This window comes from Elgaria multicarinata, chromosome 8 (genome assembly GCF_023053635.1).
Source record: "Elgaria multicarinata webbii isolate HBS135686 ecotype San Diego chromosome 8, rElgMul1.1.pri, whole genome shotgun sequence".
Taxonomy (NCBI): Eukaryota; Metazoa; Chordata; class Lepidosauria; order Squamata; family Anguidae; genus Elgaria; species Elgaria multicarinata.
Window position 1 is genome coordinate 45,901,038 of NC_086178.1, and position 19,468 is coordinate 45,920,505.

Genomic DNA, 19,468 nt, shown 5'->3' on the forward strand with positions numbered 1-19,468 from the left:
GGAGCCCTTTTCCTATTCTGGCCAGCCACAGTGGCAAGCCAGTTATTATTATTATTATTATTATTATTATTATTATTATTATTATTATTATTATTATTTATTTATTTATATAGCACCATCAATGTACATGGTGCTGTACAGATTACACAGTAAATAGCAAGACCCACTGGGGAAACAAGGGATGCAAACAGGTATAGTATAGGCAAAAGAGGAAGGACTGTCTTTGTGAACATTTTTTGCAACCTCCAAAAATGACACCTGTTGAAAATTTGGCACAGCAGTGTGAAGCACAGCTGAGTCCCAATGAAATTCAAGATTACAACTTAGGGTAGCCAGATACAAAAGAGGGCAGGGCTGCTCTGCCTTTAATATATGTGTAGAAGAGGGAATTCCAGCAGGTGTAGCTTGCATGACAATGTGAACCTTCTGAAATTTCTTCCTCTGCACAAGCATTAAGCATGTAGGAGCTCTGTCATCTTTTGCATCCGGCCACCCTACATAGAAGTGCTAAATTCAAGCAAAACTGTGTATCTTCGCAATGGATTTCAGCAAAACAATTGAAACTAGAGGCTTCTTTAGATTAAAGGGAAAATGTGTTTCTGTACTGGGACTACGATTCTTTCTTCTCTTGTGCAATCCTAATGGGGCTGCATTACATGGGCAGAGAGGGGCGACCAGAGAGGGTCTGAAATTGAAAACTTCTGTTCCTCTCCATTCTCATACTATTGAATGGGACAAAGCCCTCTAATGGGTTCTTTATAGTGCAACTTCCCCTGTACCTGGTAGGAAATCCCGAGATATTTCAACAGAATCAGGATATCACAGGTATCGTTGTTTTTTAAATGGAATTACCAGGGGAAGACATGGGAGACTTGCAGGAGGTTGACATCATCATAAAAAGGACACACAAACTTCCAGGAGTGGCCAGTCATGACCGTGCCTTATTTCACTCATGTGATTAAGCCCTAAATGCTTAGCATGTGTCTTTGTGCAAGAGAGAGGGGGGGGGGGTACTAAGAAGAGAATAATTGGCTTCAAGTATTTTGAAGCATTCATCTCTCTTTGTACTAGTGAGCATAATCTGGATAAAATTGTTCTGAAGTAAAAGATTGTATCTTATGAACTACTTCTCCAAGTTCAAAACAAAAACATAGGAACACAATTCCATAGTTCCCTGCATTTTTGCAATTATTTAATTCTAAGAAAACTGCATATTTCAGTTTTCATAAATGCAAAAATATTCTAGCTTTCTTTCCTTCTCCAGACAGAACAGCTTATGAAAACTTGCTTGAAACTTTGGCAATTTAAAGAGCTGTCACAACTTAAACGAGGTGGGTGGGATGGGTGGGGGGAGGAGGAAGCATCGCGCCTATGTCACTGACTAATGCAGGAATAAAATAGACCCCTCCTCCATGCGTTCACCTTGTCATCCTATATTGTTTTTTGCCTGGTATTAGGATCAGCCCCTTCTGTATTTCTCTGACCTACATTTTATTATCAGGTTGCACCGGTTACGCTGTTGATTAGATACAGTACCTCAGACACAGAAAGAGCCATCTTTTCTTGGCCACATGGTGGAGCATCACTGAAAGAAATCCTCAGTTCTTTTTAACTCGTTGAGGTTACCATCTACCTAATTCGAAAACATTACAAGAAAGAAAGAAAGAACATAGCGAAGTCTTCATCTTCTTCTTTTTAAGTGGTGTGTGTGTGTGTGTGTGTGTGTCTGCATATAAGATTTTTCCTGGGCTGATCTTGCGATGCTTAGCCAGGCAGTTGAGGGAAATTTGGAAAGAGCCTTCCTGAGATGACTGTGCCTAGCATCAGCCCCAGTTGCAGTGGTGTGGTGAACAGCGTCTGGTGCAGCAGCAGCAGCAGCACTGTTGGCAGCAGCAGCAACAGCAATCACCGATATGGGCAAGAAGAGCACAACCTGAGTCCCACCGGCCACCTCATCACTGCCATCTGCCTCGGCATCATTGGGAGCCTGGGCTTCCTGAACAATCTCCTGGTCCTGGTGCTTTTCTGCCGGAACAAAGTGCTGCGGTCTCCCATTAACTTGCTGCTGATGAACATTTCGTTGAGTGACCTGATGGTGTGCATCATGGGCACCCCATTCAGCTTTGCTGCCAGCACTCAGGGAAAGTGGCTTATCGGGTGGGCAGGCTGCGTGTGGTATGGCTTCGTCAACACCTTCTTTGGTAAGTAACTCCCTGCTGTCCTGCATCTACCTGGCAGTGTCCTTCTTTCACTCCTGTGGGGCTCATGCCCTCCCTCGGGCCTTTCACCCTAGCAAATCCCATGCAGTACTTCTGTGTGTTTTCTCTAGAAAGCCTTGCATTTGATACACAAGGGGGGTAAACAGTATTGCTCTCTGGATATCACCTTACAGCCATCCTGAGACTAGATCGTAAGGAACAGGGATGCAGACCCAGCACATCCCCTGTTGAGAAGGCAGAAAGTTTGTAGGGACCTGGTGACTGTAAGTGTGGAGGGATGTGAGTCTGGGATACACAACTGTGTGTTTACAAGGCTGAAGGCTTAAGTGTATTCTTTTGGTGAACTGTGTTGCTATTTTCTCTTTCTCTCAGAGAGAGAGAGAGAGAGAGAGAGAGAGACAGACAGACAGACAGACAGACAGACAGACAGACAGACAGACAACGAGCAAGTACAGGTGTATAGAAGTACTAGAAATCCTGTATATTTTTAGAGTGGAAGGATGAAAGACCCAGTGTGGTGTAGTGACTAAAGTGTTGGACTGGGAGTCGGGAAATCTGGGTTCTAGTCCCCACTCAGCTATGGAAACCCACTGGGTGACTTTGGGGCAGTCACAGACTCTCAGCCCAACCCACCTCACAGGATTGTTGTTGTGAGGATAAAATGGAGAGGAGGGTTATGCACACCACCTTGGGTTTCTTGGAGGAAAAAAGGTGGGATATAAATGCAATAATACATGTAAGTAAGGGTCCCATAACTATGTGTTTATAAGGCTGTAGGGTTAAGTGTATTCTTAGGATAAATGGTGATGCTATTCTCCCTCCTCTCTCTCTCTCTGAAAGGGGAAGGGAGAAAGAGAGCGCATACAGGTGCATAGAAGTCCTGCAGATTTTAAGTGTGGAGGGATGTAAGTGAAGGAAGAACAACTGTGTGTTTACAGGGTTTTAGGTTTAAGTGTAGTTTTAGGATGAAGGGTGATGCTATTCCCTCTCTCTCTTTCTCTTTCTGAGAGAGGAGTGAACGAATGAGAGCTCAGGTGTATAGAAGAACCAGAAATCCTGTAGAATATGAATTCAAAAGACTCTTGTGATCTAAGTGTCTATGGAACATAGTCATAAGTGTTGTATGCAAAGAACAAAAATCCTTGGGATTTTGTGTCTGTCTATAACAGAATGAAAGTTTCTGGAATTGTAAGTGTATGTGAGTAAAAAGAGCAGGGTTGAAAAGCTGGGGCTACAAACGGAACAGAGTAATGAGTTACAGGACTGCATCCACAAGCACGTGCTTGTGTTTCTGTTTATATGAGGGAGTACTTGGACTTAGTGATTGGCTACAGCATAGCAAGTACAGGATGAAGGCATCTTTGGAATGTTGTGGTACATGGGGAAATGAAGAAATGTTTCCTTTTGTGAGAGTCTGTAGTGTGGTGCAGAGGTGAGACTGCAACCCTACGCACACTTATTTGACAGCAAACTCGATTGAAACCTGTGGGACTTACTTCTGAGTAGACATACTCAATGTCAATTTTGATTTTGTGGCAAAGGTTAGTCCAGAGGGAGGTAATCTGGTGCCCTCTGGGTGTTTTGGATTAAAACTCCTATAAGCTCCAAGCAGCATGGCCAATGGGTGGGGATTGTGGGAGTTGTAGTCCCAAAATCTGGAAGGCACCAGGTTGCCTACCCCAGGTTTAGACCGTGGATAAGGTTAAAAACTATAGAGTGTGAGTCAGTGGAGGCTGAAGGGTCTGATAACAGTATGATCCACTCTGGGTGTCAGTCAGAAGAAGTCAGAACTCTACTGGACCTTTAGAGTTCTGACTAGTTCTGACTGAAACTTGGGGCAGATACACTGCCCCGCTGACACTGGAGCCACCAGTCTCCACGGGTATGAGTAGTTATCTATACCTCAGAACAAAATTATGCATGGTGTGGAGAATGTGGATAGGGAGACATTTTTCTCCCTTTCCCATAATACTACAACCCAGGGTCATTTCAAGAAGCTTATTGGTGGGAGATCCAGGACACGTATAAGGAAGTGCTTCTTCACACTATGGAATTTGCTACCACAAGATGTGGTGATGGCCACCAATTTGGATGGCTTTTAAAGGGGGTTGGATAAATTCCATGGAGAAAAGGCTATCAATGGTGACTAGTCAATGGTGACTAGCCCAGTGCCTGGGCACGGTAATGGACTGGATGAGGGCTAACAAACTGAGACTCAATCCAGACAAGACGGAGGTACTGTTAGCGGGTGGTTCATTTGTCCGGCGAGGTGATGTTTGCCCTGTCCTGGACGGGGTTGCACTCTCCCTAAAGGATCGGGTCCGTAGTTTGGGGGTGCTCTTCGATCCAGAACTGTCACTTGAGGCACAGGTGAACTCAGTGGCAAAGAGCACCTTTTATCAGCTTAGGCTGATATACCAACTGCGCCCTTATCTGGACAGTGATAGCCTAGCTACAGTTATCCATGCTCTGATAACCTCTCGTTTGGATTACTGCAATGCGTTATACGTGGGGCTGCCTTTGAAAACGGTCCGGAAGCTTCAGCTGGTACAAAACAGGGCAGCCCGTTTACTAACAGGGACTGGCTGGCGAGATCACATTACGCCAGTCCTTTTACAACTTCATTGGCTGCCAGTCCAGGTCCGGGCCCGATTCAAAGTGCTGGTATTGACATTTAAAGCCCTAAACGGTTTGGGGCCAGGTTATTTGAAGGAACGCCTCCTCCCATATGTACCTACCCGGACCTTAAGATCATCTACAGGGGCCCTTCTCCGTGAGCCCCTGCCAAAGGAAGTGAGGCAGGTGGCTACTAGGAGGAGGGCTTTCTCCGCTGTGGCACCCCGGTTGTGGAATGAGCTCCCCAGAGAGGTCCGCCTGGCGCCTACACTGTACTCCTTTCGTCGCCAGCTGAAGACCTTTTTATTCACTCAGTATTTTAACACTTAATTTTAACTTAAATTTAAATTTTACTGTTTTAACTCTGTATTTTAACCTTATATCAATTTTGCTGCGTGGTTTTATCCTGGTTGTGCTTTTTATATTGTATTTTGTATTTGTATTTTTAACTTGTTGGTTGTTTTATGATGATTTTAATTTTTGTGAACCGCCCAGAGAGCTTCGGCTATTGGGCGGTATAAAAATGTAATAAATAAATAAATAAATAAATAAATAAATAGTCTGGGTAGCTATGTGCTACCTCCAGTATCAGAGGCAGTATGCCTATGTACACCAGTTGCTAGGGAATGTGTGAACAGAGTGCTGGAGTAGATGGACCCTTGGTCTGATCCAGTATATATATGTTCTTATATTCTTATGTTCTTAACTATGGACTGGAGTGTGTGTGTGTGTGTGTGTGTGTGTGTGTGTGTGTCTTAATGGGGCTACAAATTGGGATGAAAGGCTCTAATGAAGAAAAGTTGGAGTGAAGTTCAGCATCCATGAACTCCACATAGGATGTATAATTGTGTATGAGATGCAAAAAGCTAGGAAACTATGGAGTGCACATTAATAGTAACAAAACTGAGAAATGATGAGTAAAACTCATTGGCCAATACTTGAAGTGTGATAAATGTGGGGCAGGGCCATGGCTCACTGGTGGAGCACATGTTTTGCATGCAGAAGGCCCAAAGTTCAGTCTAGGTAGGGCTGGAAAAAAATCCTGCCTGAAACCATGCAGAGCCAATGCCAGAATTTTAGTAACTATAGATTGAGGCCCCTGTTAACAGATTAAAAGGAAAATGATATCGGGTCTGTTCAGATGACACGCTATGCCATGGTTAGGCTGCTAACCCTTTTGCAGCAAATGGTTAATAGGTGTGTTTAAACCATGGTTATATAGCCATTATGGTTAGGAATGGTTCATATGGCATGCTAAGTCATGCTTAACCACTGTGGCTTAGCATGTCATCTGAACAGGGTCACTGTGCTTAAACCATGGTTATGTAGCTACCATGGTTAGGAATAGTTCAAACAACATATTAAGTCATGGTTCATATGACATGCTAAGCTGTAATGTTAACTCAAAATGCTTAACCACCATGGCCTAGCATGCCTTCTGATCAGGGTCACTGTTTCGTTGTTGCTTTTGCCATTTCTTGTTCTTTTATAAATGGATTGCCATTTTGTTATGTTACCAATCTTCTGAAACTTCTTTTCATGTATATTCAGATAAAACTCAATAAAAATTAAAACACATGTAGTATTTATATTGCACTTTATAGAGTGTACAGTGTTTCACACACGTTATCAGACATTCTTACAACAGCTTTAAAAAGTAGCCCAATATTAGTATGCCTACAGTGTAAGTAGGGGGTTGAAATAGAAAAAAGAAATTGGCTTTCCTAGGGCTACTCAGTGAGCTCATGGCCGAGGTAAGATTTGAACCTGGGGCTCCTTGCTTTTAGTGGACACACCACACTAGTTCTCGTACATAGGTTGCTTTTATTTGAGTGTCAAGCGAAAAGGCTTCATATGAAAGCCACTTTGAGAGACAGGCTATTAGCTGAAATGGAATATAGCTCTTCTAATGCAACCTGATACCCTCCAGTTGATTTGGATTACAACTCCCATAATCCCCAATCACTGGCCATGTTGTCTGGGGTTGATGGGAGTTGTAGTCCAAAAATTCAGAGGGTACCAGGTTGCCTTCCTCGGTTTCATCTGTATGCAGGCTCTTTTGTTTTTACAGATATGGCAAACTATTGCTGAGGGATGCTTATGAAATAACAACAATAAAAGTACTCTTTGAAAAGACTTCTAATGCTTCTTTCTGCATATGTCATGTCTTAGCTGAGAAATTGCTTGGCCTAGAAATTTCAAGCTTTATCATTGAAGAGGCTTTTGATGAGCATCACTGTTTCTTGGCTGTTTTTCAGACCTGGCCATATGCTTATTTTACAAGGTAGCTTCTAAACACTCTGGTAAGGATGGGTGAATCTGTCGAACTCAATTTCATTCAGCTTCTCGGTTTTCCACCACTAGGCTCATTCCATCCTGGTCCCATGCAAGATTCTTTCCCCACCACACAGAAACTTGTACGTATTTTTGTGTGCATTTTCCAAATGTACACATTTTTGTACCCGTGTACCCATTGCCTAAAGCATGTTTGTGCACATTTGAGAAATGTATGCATTTTTCCTTGCATGTTTTTCAAATGTGTGCATCTTGCAGAACACACATGTTTTGTTTGTTTTGTGAAGTGCATCACAAACTTGAACATGCATGGCTTTCTGACCACAAATTGTGTTTAGGTCTGTATTCAGTTCTGGGAATTGTGTTATCTCATGAATTGGGTCATCTTGCATTAAAATGCGACCCCAACAGATTTGTCATCCACTTCTACTGGCTAGTGGTCCTGGGGACCTGGCTGCCTTTTCCCTTCTTTGTTGTTTCCTATTTGTAGTAATAATAATAATAATAATTTCGAATAGCTAAAGCTCTCTGGGTGGTACAATTGTAATGCTGAATACAATTCAGCATTACAATTGTATCTGTCTGCATTACAATGCCTGATAGCTGGATTTCACTTATACTGTATAGGTCTCTATTATTATATTTAGTAGGGTGACCATATGAAAAGGAGGATAGGGCTCCTGTACCTTTAACAGTTGTGTTGAAAAGGAAATTTCAGCAAGTGTCATTTGTACATATGGGGAACCTGGTGAAATTCCCTCTTCATCACAGCAGTTAAAGGTGCAGGTGCCCTGCCCTCTTTTAAACCTGGTCACTCTAGTATAGCTCCTGCACCTTTAACTGTTGTGATGAAGAGGGAATTTCACCAGGTTCTAAATATATACAAATGTCACCTGCTGAAATTCCCTTTTCTATGCAACTGTTAAAGATACAGGAGCCCTGTCCTTCTTTTCATATGGTCACCCTATATTTAGAAACTGCCCACTTTTCAAGGAGCACAGAGCAGCTTATGTGATTCTCCCTCTTTTTCTCCAAAGAACAACCCAGTGGAGGCTGGCGGCTCCGATGTCAGTGGGGTGGTGAATCTCCTCTGGGTTTCGGTCAGAACCAGTCAGAAGTCTAAAGGAGCTATCCAAGGTACTGAACCAGTTTGGGGATATGGTTCAGCACCTTGGATAGCTCATTTAGAGTACCCCTACCTGTTCTCACAAAAATCATGCGTATTTTGGGGTTGATTTTCCCCAAAGTATGCATTTGTATGTCTTTTAAAAAAAAAAAGAGTTCACACTTTTCTCCATATGTACTTTTAAAATGTACACATCATCGAACACACTTTTCTTTTGTTCACAAATTGGCCTGCAATCTCAGAAATGTGAAGACTTCAACCAGAGATTAGGTTTGAGTCGGCATCTAGGTTTGGTAGCTGCAAACTGGGGAAATTCTCATCTAACGCAAATCGATCAAATATCTTGTATATTCCTAGTGTATGCCTATCTCTGGTGTCCCCCCACCCCAAATTGAGAACACTGCTCTAGATGAACATGGATTTTTTATTATTCCCCCAACCTGATTTTGTGTGTTCTTTGGAAATGAGGCAAGGGGTGGGGAGGAGGTGTGCACTGCATTCCCAATTCACCCAGATTTGGGGAATAATTACATTTGGGCCTTGTTAATGTTCTCTTGCTATCTGCAGAAAGAATTTTATTCACTGGATTCTTTCTGTAAATAGTTGTTATTTCTATCCACCCTATTTCAAATGTTAAAAATAGGCAGAATTGTTTCTCTAGCAACATATTTTATTAATATTCCCTCTGTTTCTGGGAGTGTATTCTTAGTAGGGAATGATATATTTCTTTCAACAATTCAATGCACAGAAAGGAGAGATACTTTTTAGATTGCCTTACAACCCTCTGGTACTATCCAGCGTGGTTTCCCCAGTGTGTTGTCCTGTTCACCTGGATGACATGGTCTCTGAGCTGATCAAATGTGTTTAGGGATGTTGGAAAAATCCTTCCTGGCTTTTCCTGAGGGGCTCGTATTCTGTGCACTTTTTTTTTTTATAAAAAATAACACAAATATATGCATAAAGTTAAGAAAAAAAAGCCCCCAAAATGCACATATCTCCCATAGGCTAAAGCATGAAATGCACATTTGGGGATGGATTTCAGCATTTTGGCAAGTGCAAATTACAAGGAATTGGGGGAAAATTCAGTTCTGTCAATGAGTGGATGATGGAATAAAAGGCAAAATGTAGGTGAAACAGATTTTACAAAATCTGTAGGTCCCTAAATGTGATCAGTATAGCCAACAAATGCTTTTTGTTTTTAAAATCTCTTTCACAATCAATTTTCCCCAAAGAGTGTTTTATGCAGTGGTTTTGCATCAGGAAGGAATTCACCTCCTGCTTACCTCTCATTAGCTTCTTTGTTAGGTATCAAAGCTATTTCAGTACTAGACATTTAACCTTGATTACTTATCTAACAATGAAGATAATGACAGTCAAGCAGGAGGAAGATCCCTGCCTGGTGGCAAAATCTTTTCTTGTAATTTAAAAATGTTGTGAATTGAAACTATGGACACGTTTGCAAGTTACACTAAATCTGGAATGCGCAACCTAGGCTGCTTGCAGGCTGGCCCACAAAACTGGTGGGACCTTTTCCACTTTCCTCCTCAGCCCAGCTGTTGAGCTGGAATGTGAGGAATAAAATGCTGTTACTGGTAGAGGCGAAAGCCTCTCTCAACTCCCCCCCCCATGTGAAATTGCTGTTTACCTACCACTAGTAGTGGTGGAGAAATAGTGGTCTTGGTGACAACTGCTGAGGGTGGGAGAGGCTTTCACTTCCAGCCCCTAGATCTGAGCAGGGAGTAGGCAGACCCGTTGTGCTGTGAGGTATGTGTGAAAGTGTGCCCATATGTGGCCCCAGCCAACATCAGATGTGGTCCAAGGTGCTGAAAAGGTTGTGCATCGCTAAAATAAACCATGGTTCAGCAGCACTACATGCACAAGCAGAAAGGAGCTCATGTGCTCCCCCTCCCACGAGACCAGGCTTGGTGACTTGTTTAATAAACTAGAGTTCGTTCAAACTCATAATTCCTGGATTGTATATAACATTCAGCTAGGAATTTGCTAAAGCAAACCTGAATATTGGCATAGTCCTCTTTCTGATCACATCAGAAGTTGAGAGGCTGCAATCCTATGCACAGTTACCTGGGAGTAAACCCCACTGAACATAGTGGGACTTGTTTCTGAGTAAACGTGCATATCATACTCTACAGTTTCTTTCATTAGATGACAGCTCTAATGTGCCCATTTTCTGGCATTGTGCCTTCCCGTCTGCAGTACAGAAGAGAGGTAAAGGCAGTCATCATGGGGCTAGTGCAAGTACCATGCAGGTGGGGAGGGGACCTCCTGAAACTCTATTTCCTTTCCAATTATGCATGGGCTGCAGCAAAATATCCAAATAAGTATCCATATGAAGGTGCCATCTATATGCCACCCTTTCAAATATTGAAAGTGTTGTAAGGTCCTCAATCCATTGCATTATAGGAGGTGAGTGTTTTTCTGTCCAGTGTTGTAATATTAGGCTTTTAGCTTCCAAAAGAGTGCAGAGAATCCATTTACACTGACCATCTGTTACTTTCCATGAATCAGGTAAATAATTTAAAAGAGCATGTACATCAGTGAATTCAGTGAATTTTAAAGACTGTTCCAGTATAATTTTTGTCTGGGCAATAAAGTTCTGGCAAAAAGAAGCAAGTACTGGGCAATGGCAACATGTATTTTTAAAAGAAGCATTAGCAGTATTGCACTGCCAGCAACTAGCTGAATTAAACAGTCCCTAATTAAAGAGATGTTGCATTGTCTAATAGACATGAAGCAAAAGTTTTTTGTTGGAATAAGACACAGCCTAAGATCCATAGATGTGAAAGGTAGACACCAAAGCAGTGATCCACTGATTAAGCATTTTGTGGTGGTGCCCACAGCAGTATCTGAAATATCCAAATGTGCCCACAGGTTCAAAAAGGTGGGGGGTCCTGCTTCAGCCCATGGGCAATCCCCTCCAGAACAGGTTGAACATCACTTACTCAGGCAAACAAACCAGCTACTGACATTACCTCCATCTTGTCTGGTTACTTCGCCCAGGCATTTATCCAGAACATCCACTGCTTCACCTGGACTTGATGAAAAAGAAAGATAGAGCTGGATGTCATCTGGATATTGATGACACCTCAGACTGGACAATCTCCCCTAGCAGTTTCATATAGATGTCTAACAATATGAGGGATAAGATAGAGCCCTATGGAATCCCATAGCTTAACTACCAAGGGACAGAGCAATAATCACCTATTACCACCTTCTGGAATTGACCATCCAAGTAGGAGCAGACGAAGTGCAACGAAGTGCCTACAACTCCCAACTCAGACAGCCTATCTGGAAGGATACCATGGTATTGATGCTGTGAGGTCCAGGAGAATCAACAGGGTCACACTCCCCTGATTGAAATGGATCCAGATAATGTTTCATTCAAGTTTGCCTGGAGTTGATTAACAGCCACATATGCATAGGATTACACTATAAGACTTCATTTGTAGACAGATTGAACACTGTCTTAATGTCTGAGCTTCTGTCAGATCTTTTCAAACATGGTAGAAAATATTTTGATGTGTGACATGTGACCTCTACACCTGACAAAGAAGCTAGTGCCTAATATGAAAATGTTGCATAACAAGCTTTGTATAACAGCCTTCTACATTACTTGATGTAAAAAGATTAGGGGACAGGGAACAGCTCGGGGGAAGACATTGATCTAATGAATCACATAGGATACATATTTTTTGTATTTATTGTACATTGCCTCTAGCAATATATAGTAGAGTGGCAATAAGATATTGGAAATAAATAAGCAGCAGAAGAAGTGTTACATTGGAGAAATGCAGAAGCATTCAAAAGCATGGCGCTGATGCAAAATGAGAATACTTTCATTCACCCTGTGAGGACAGCCAACATGTGTCCTGCTTCCCTTCCATTTCTCCAACCAGTTATTGGGTGAAATGATGGTGCTTGGGGGGGTCATGAAACAATAGTTTTTCCTGACTTTTTCTTTTTTGATGTTTCTTTTTTAGGGACCTTGGTTTAAAGCAAGGGTGGCCAATATGCAGCCCGTGGGCCACATCTCTCCCCCCTCCCCCTGGCAATTTATGTGCCCTCAGCCCCCCCCTGCTGCCATTAAATTTCCCACTGTGGTGAGAACAGCAAAAAAATCACAATCTGCATTTCAAATATTGCATCTGGGGAGTGCAATTTTTCTTCCCAACAAACTACAGCCTCCCCATGCGCCTTGCTTGAAAAGAAAATCATAGGGTTTTTTAAGCTGCTGTTGTGGCCAAATTGTCAGCACAGGGGCAGCAATTTCTTTAGGGAGGGGTGCACCCCGCTCCCCCGTGGTTCCTGAGTGAGGAATTGGCCTCCAGACCTATGGAAGTTGCCCTCCCCTGGACTAAAAGAAGCTATGAGGCTGTGCTGATTTTCCTTTCATTTGTTTCCTTTAAGTTGCAATCCTATATACACACATAAATACATCAATAGGATGTATTTCTAGGATGCCTAAGTGCTGGTTACTTCTGAGTAGACATGTCTATAATTGCCCTGTTAATCTCTCTAGCCTAGGTCTCTTGACCTTATGAGCCCATTGGCCATCCCCTCTCAAGCTACCCATTCCCCCCCTTCCAATACAATCCTGCACATTTTTACTCAGCTGTAAGACCTATTGAGTTCAGTGGGGCTTACTCCCAAGTAAGTGTGCATGGGACTGCAACCTTTGCTATATTTTCAGTAGCTCAATATGCACAAGCAAACAACAATGTAAGTAATTGCTCACTGACCTTGAATTACAGCTGTCCCCTGCCCACACATTCCTATAAGAACTGCAGTATCAGAATTGCAACCTGGCCAGGCATCTGAAAGAGCAAATCTTGACCTGAATTTTGACCTGTCGCTGATGGTAATGTCTGAGTTGATTATTCATAGCAGAAAAACTCTCCTAATCAAGATGATCATAGTCGGCTTGGCTGGTGAAAATAGCTTTAGAAAGGAATATGGGGAAGCAGAGAGAAAAAGAGAGATAGGCCTAATCTACACCAAGCAGGATATTGCACTATGAAAGTGGTATATAAAAGGAAGGAGCCACACTACTGTTTTATAGAGGTATTGAAGTGCACTGACAACTGTTGGGGCCCATTGACACACACCATATACCACTTTCCTACTGCTTTCATAGTGCTATATCCTGCTTGGTGTAGATTAGGCCACAGGCAGGAATACTGTGGACAAAGGGAGCAGAAGCTCTTTCAGCCTGAGGGGGGCATTCCAGAGGTGGGCAGAACCAAAGGCAAAAAGGGCAGGGCCAAAATTGCCCCAAATACCAGCACATTTAGCTTGAAGCTCTTACCACCAGTGACTAAGCCTTAGGAGGGGGATTTCAGCATTTTAGAATGGGGTGGGGGAGTGGGGGATGGAAATGCAGAACGCTGAGAAGCCACCAAATGAAAGGTGGTTAGGGGAAGGGCCAGGATGTGTGGCCATTTGCAGAACCCTGGAAGTCTTTGCCTATTTTTAAAGTTATTCATTTTAGCATTAATTTCTGTTACAGCCTCTCTACATTCTTTGGTAACATGTGACATGACATTCTACTAAGGGAATCAGAGGTAAAATATGTCCCTCTCCCCTTTCCAGTTCTTTTTAAAACTACGCTGGGGGGAAGGAAAAAAGAGATAATGCCAATCTATTCAATGAATACCAGCAATTTTCAGAGAATTTAGATTCCGAACTGGAATAGTAATTCCATCCTCCCCCTGCCTCAAAAAAGTGACATTTGAAAGAGTCAATCAGATAAGTCATTTTCTGAAGACAGCCTAGTGCATAATGAAAAGCTAGACACTGACAACTTGCTTAGTTAGAAATACCTCCTCCTCCTCCTCCTCCTTCTTCAGTGGAATATCATCTTTAGGGTGAGTTTTCCATTGTTTCATAAACATTGCATACTTTTTCACCTGTAAAATTAAAATGACCTTTTCCAAAACTGATTTATCCAGAACCGATAGTTATACCTTATTATGATGTGCCACTAACACCCCAAAGATTCCTGTAAGACTACATTTTAGATAAAATCTGTTCTCTGAATAGGCAGCATTGTATTTTGCATGCTGAGGGAAATGGCTAAATACCAGCATTAGCGTCAACACTTACCTACAAACTACAATGTCACACGTACTAAGCAATTACTCCAACAACTCATTTCTAAATGTGTCCTATGCTGTCTCCCAGGTTGTTCAATTTTTTTCCTACTGCTTCTCCCATTTGATGCAGTACATTGTGGTTCAATCTCGTCCTAATGATTTTTACGTAATTTGTTTCCTTTGGGCTCTTTGTTTTAAACGATTCCAGAGATTAGAACTAGAGGCACTCTCATTAATCTTCATCTTATCTGATATCTTGCTAGGTCTAAAAATGTGTTAATAGATGAGATCTCTTTGTACAGAAGTGTATCCAAGAGCTATTCCCTAGGTCCTGGGATGTCTGATATTTGCCTTTCTTGTAGATATTGGAACACAGAATGTCCTTGAAGATGAAGTTGTCACAAGAAAGCATGTCACCATGTTCTTTTCATGATATCCCAAACAAAAAGCTATATTCTGTTTAGACTTCTGGACTGAGAAGCCATGATATTAGTAATATATAGCTGGGTGTAAATCTTTGATGAATATGTTTTAGAACAGCGGTGTGCAACTTGTGGTCTCATTCCCATCAGCCCTAGCTAATGGTAAGGGATGATGGGAATTGTAGGCCAAAAGAGCTGGAGGGTTACAAGTTGCACACCCCAATTTTAGAATTTATTTATTTATTTATTTATTTATTTATTTATTTATTACATTTATATACTGCCCTATAGCTGAAGCTCTCTGGGCGGTTTACAAAAGTTAAAAACAGTGAACATTAAAAACAAATATACAAAACATATAGAGAATATATACTTACAAGTGAGACCTGTAACAAAATGTTGCAGCATGGAGTGCTTCTGTTCATGGATTTTAGACCATTCCATTCCATTCCCCCTCTCTTGCTGTGTTCCCTTTCCCTACCTCAACAGTTAGTCAGTGTTCTATGCTCACTGGGTATGTTCAGTCATTGAGCTCTTTTGGAGGCCCCTCTGTGATTTTTTTTCTAAAGAATTTTTGTATGTCTGGAAACTTTGGGGTACCTCCATGTCACTTTACCTCCCTCTTGTGTGTGGAAAATTGAGATTGCCATTTGTATATATGATGCCCTTTCTTCCGATTAAAAAAAAAAGTATAATGATAGGGGTTTTAAAGAAGAAGAAAAAGGAACCCCAATTTTAGGACAATTTTTTTTTGTCCTAAAAATCTGCTTAATAATATTGAAAAATCCTAATATGTTGTGAAAATTTACTAAAAAGCCTTGGTTTGGATCCAGTTCCAACTGGGCTGCTGTATATGGACTTCCTCATCCCCTCATCCCTATGATGGCCCTCCAAACCCCTGCAAATGATGCACGGTGTCAAGGCACCCTACTGAATGCATTGCTTTTATGCAGAAATTAGCAGATTTTAGTAAGTTCTACCAAAAACAGGGGAAAAAAATCATTTATCCCTAATGGAAAATGCTGTATCTTTTTCAAGACTTTGCCTGAACTGATATCCAGCTATCAGATGAATTATTTCAATCACAGCTGGACCATTATTGCTACCTTTTGAAACTTGGACAATGCCAGAAAAAGCAAAAACCTCAAGAACAAACAAGGTGACATCTTGACTAATAGGGAAGGGTGAAAAACACAGATGGTTCACAAATGGAAGATGACAATGGGCATGTCTAGACCTTCCAGCTTTCCAGGAGACAGGGGGGAGGACTTCATGGTATTATGTTCACGAGATCCACCACCTCAGTATATACGCAGCGCGCGAAGTCCCAGGAGGACGGAGGACTTCACGCCTGCCAATTTGTTTTTTTTTAATGAATATGAGCGCTCGAGTGCAAAAGTAAGGGTTGTTTCCCCCCCAAAAAAATCCCACTCCCCCCACCCCACCCCCGATGGGCATGGAGCTCCTAAAGAGCTCTATGCCCGGGTCCCATCTTCTAACGGTTATTCGCGAGGAGCCGGGGCGAAACTGCGACGGCAGGCTACACCTCCCACGGTCTTGGGATCATCCCGAGACCGCGGGGAAAACCGCAATTAAAGGGTAGGGAGATATCCCAGGGAAAGGGAGGGATCATTCCTCCCTGCTCCTGGGATCCCCTGTGTGTCATGTGGATGCACAGGGACATCGTCCCATGTAGACATGCCCAATGTCTGTAACCAGGGCCAACATCAAGGGTAGTAATTGGTCATAGTACCAAAGGCCCATGTCCTAGCAGAGACCATTTGACAAGAGCTCCTCCTCTTCACCATGGCAACCTGCTTGTTCGCCTGCCTCTCACTCTGGACCAGCCCACAGTGTTGGTGAGAAGGAGGAGCAGTAAATGCCTACTTGCTCACTGGCCCTCTGCCTCTTAAGCAAGCAAATGTTAGCAATGATGAGAAAGAGGATGAGGAGCGATAGCAGCTGGTGACAATGGCAGTCAGAAGGTAGTGTGTGGCATCTCCCCCTCCCCCCACTGGCTGTAAAATTCCTTGTTTCATGAAAGGTGATTGCAGGATTAAAGCCTTACCTGAAAGGATCCTCAGGCTATTAGCAGCAACAACAGGAGGCACCAATTATTATTATTATTATTATTATTTATTTATATAGCACCATCAATGTACATGGTGAAGAATGGTTCTGGTAGTTCTGGGGGCATCCAACAGGCTGCATCTTTATGGTGGTCCTGTGTGTATACTTCACTCGAGTGGTATCATGATAACAGCATTAGAAGAAAGTCACAGTATTTCAAATGATCACAGTCACTATTGCTGTGTTACTCCGTGTTGTACATTCTGTGCTAACCACCAGGAGTAGGAGTTTTGCTAATGGTAACACCCACGTGTGTTACTTCAGAGTCGGATGTTTTGAAAATTCCCTTTTGAAATTGCTGCTATTTCTGGCAACTATGCGATGGATCAGTACAACGCAAAAGGCTGTAATTACTTCTGTGTGGGATTGAAGGATTTTTTTTTTTAAAAAAGAGAACCATATTCTTCCACAGAGTTTTTATTTGTACACAGTGCTTTTCTCCTTTGCTGTTCTGCCATATCCTGAAATTTAGCAAATTAGGAAGTTTCTCAGATATGCTTATTTTGGCATGCCTAAGGCTTTATATGAAACAAAATCTTGGCAAACAGACTCCATCGCTGTCTTGCTTTAGTGGCATTCAATTGGTTGCTTTTCCAAACTGATCATTTTAAAACTGATGATGAGCAAATCTCCAAACATGTGGAGGGAGAAGGGACTGTCAGCGGTGTATAGTGCTGGGCCGAAAATTTTCACCATTAAATTTTTGGCATTTTGTGGGGAGTGGAGGAAAAATGAGACTTGAGTGAAAGAGGCTGAGAAAGGTGAGAATTCTGGTGAATTTTCTCCTTGGTGAGGGGACAGGGTTTCCACATGTAGCCAGGTGTTGAGGGGTCTTCTTTTATTCTTTTTAATTTTTCAAAATGCCCCCAGCATTTTCAGGAGTTCTTCCTGAGTGCTTATTGGAGAGGATGAAGTCACATAGGCCTCAGCTAGACCTACCTGGTCTAGCGCGACGGAGGGGTGAGGATCTCGCAATATTTTATTGTGATATCTCTCCCTTTGTTTACATGTGGCACATGATGACCTTGGAGGGAGAGGACATCACGCCCGCAATTTTGTTTTTGTTGTTGTTGTTAAAGGAGCAGAGTGCATGAGCGCTCATGCGCAAAATTTAAGTTTTTTATTTTAAATAATTTTCCCGCTCCCCCCACCCCTGATGTATGGGTCCTGGCCCCTCGCGGGTAACCGTGAGGATCCAGGACAAAACGCAATGCCTGCACACACGTTCTGCGAGACTGTGGAAAAAGTGGGCTCAAAGGGTAGGGCAAGATCCCGGAGAAAGGGAGGGATCATCCCCCCCTGCTCCCAGGATCCTCTGTGCATCATGTGGATGTGCAGGGATGATCCTGGGGATCGCCTCGGGATATCGCCCTGTCTAGTTATGGCCATGGTCTCCAATAGGCATTCACTAAGAATTGCTGGGCCCCTCCAAATGCCGAGGGAAGGGGAGTTTTTTTTTAAAGCCTAAAAAAATAGGAAGAAGCCCCCTTAGTAACCGGCTACACTTTAAAAAAAGGTAAGTGAAAACCCTGTCCCCCTGCTGAAGGAGAAAATTCTCTGAATTCCCCCATCCCCCACTGTGAAAGAGGTAGAAAAAACAATGCCTTTTGCAGGGAGAGAGAAAGATACTGAAAATAGGGGGCAGGATTCAGACCAGCACTAGTGGTGTAGTGTTAAATGAAGGCACTCATCATGAAATGAAGGCACTCACAATGAAGGTCTCCATGAAAGCCTCACCCCTTAGGAGAGTCCAAAACTTCAGGCAACTGTGTTGATCCATATATGCGGACCACTTCTAGCAGTTTTCAGGCAAGGCTTGTATGGCAATAATGCCCTGCCTCATTCACAGCATTTTAAAGGTCGGCCCAGAAAAGGTCATCTTCAACTTGTAACCGTCCCCTGTTTTCCCACCTCTTTTTATGCCTTTTTTCTTACTGCAGAAAATCTGTTAGGGAAGAAAAGCTAGAATACCTGCACAGTGCCTTTCCACTGGTAGTGCTAGGAGCTCTCCATTTGGAAGCACCTTAGGAAGTGTAGTCTGAGCGCTTCCTTATGTGACATGCTCTCTCAAGAACTACCAGTCCGCATTCCTGGTCCATAGGCAGTGGGGAGGGAGGGATGGGGAGCGAGACAAAGTGCCATAATAATTGGGGACATTGATTCCAAGAACAGTGGGAAGCAATGCTGCCGGCAGAATCTACTGGCCCCAAAAAATACATGATGAGATGACCAGATCAGGCAATCAGTTACAGAGCAGGCAAATACAGAGCAGGCAATCAGAAATGTAAGAAGGTTAAACCCAGGGAATTAAAAGATGCTAATGGATCTAGTTTCTATAGGGTCTTTCATTCTATCTTTCAGATAATCGGCAATGCCAAACACAACTGATCTCTGCCTCTACACAACTTCCCTTAGGTTCATTTTCTGGTGAGGAGGTGTAGTAAAGTTAGCCTCAATACATGGATAGACTTTATAGCCAACCAGCTTCCACGTAGCCATATGCATAACTGCAGTAAGCTACCACTTAGTGAGTGGTAATCTGTATTGGAA

General features: G+C 42.6%; 2 protein-coding genes across 2 annotated transcripts in view; both read left to right on the plus strand.

Moving 5' to 3' along the window:
• ITM2C (integral membrane protein 2C) overlaps positions 1-19,468 on the plus strand; it is a 370,458-nt gene that overhangs the window by 146,993 nt on the left and 203,997 nt on the right. The gene's annotated exons all lie outside the window — the stretch shown is intronic.
• LOC134403119 (vertebrate ancient opsin-like) overlaps positions 1,743-19,468 on the plus strand; it is a 125,604-nt gene continuing 107,878 nt past the window's right edge. The window contains exon 1 of the mRNA XM_063133224.1: positions 1,743-2,201. Coding sequence (XP_062989294.1) covers positions 1,808-2,201 — 394 coding nt within the window. The 5' untranslated portion in view covers positions 1,743-1,807. The remainder of the gene's footprint in view (positions 2,202-19,468) is intronic.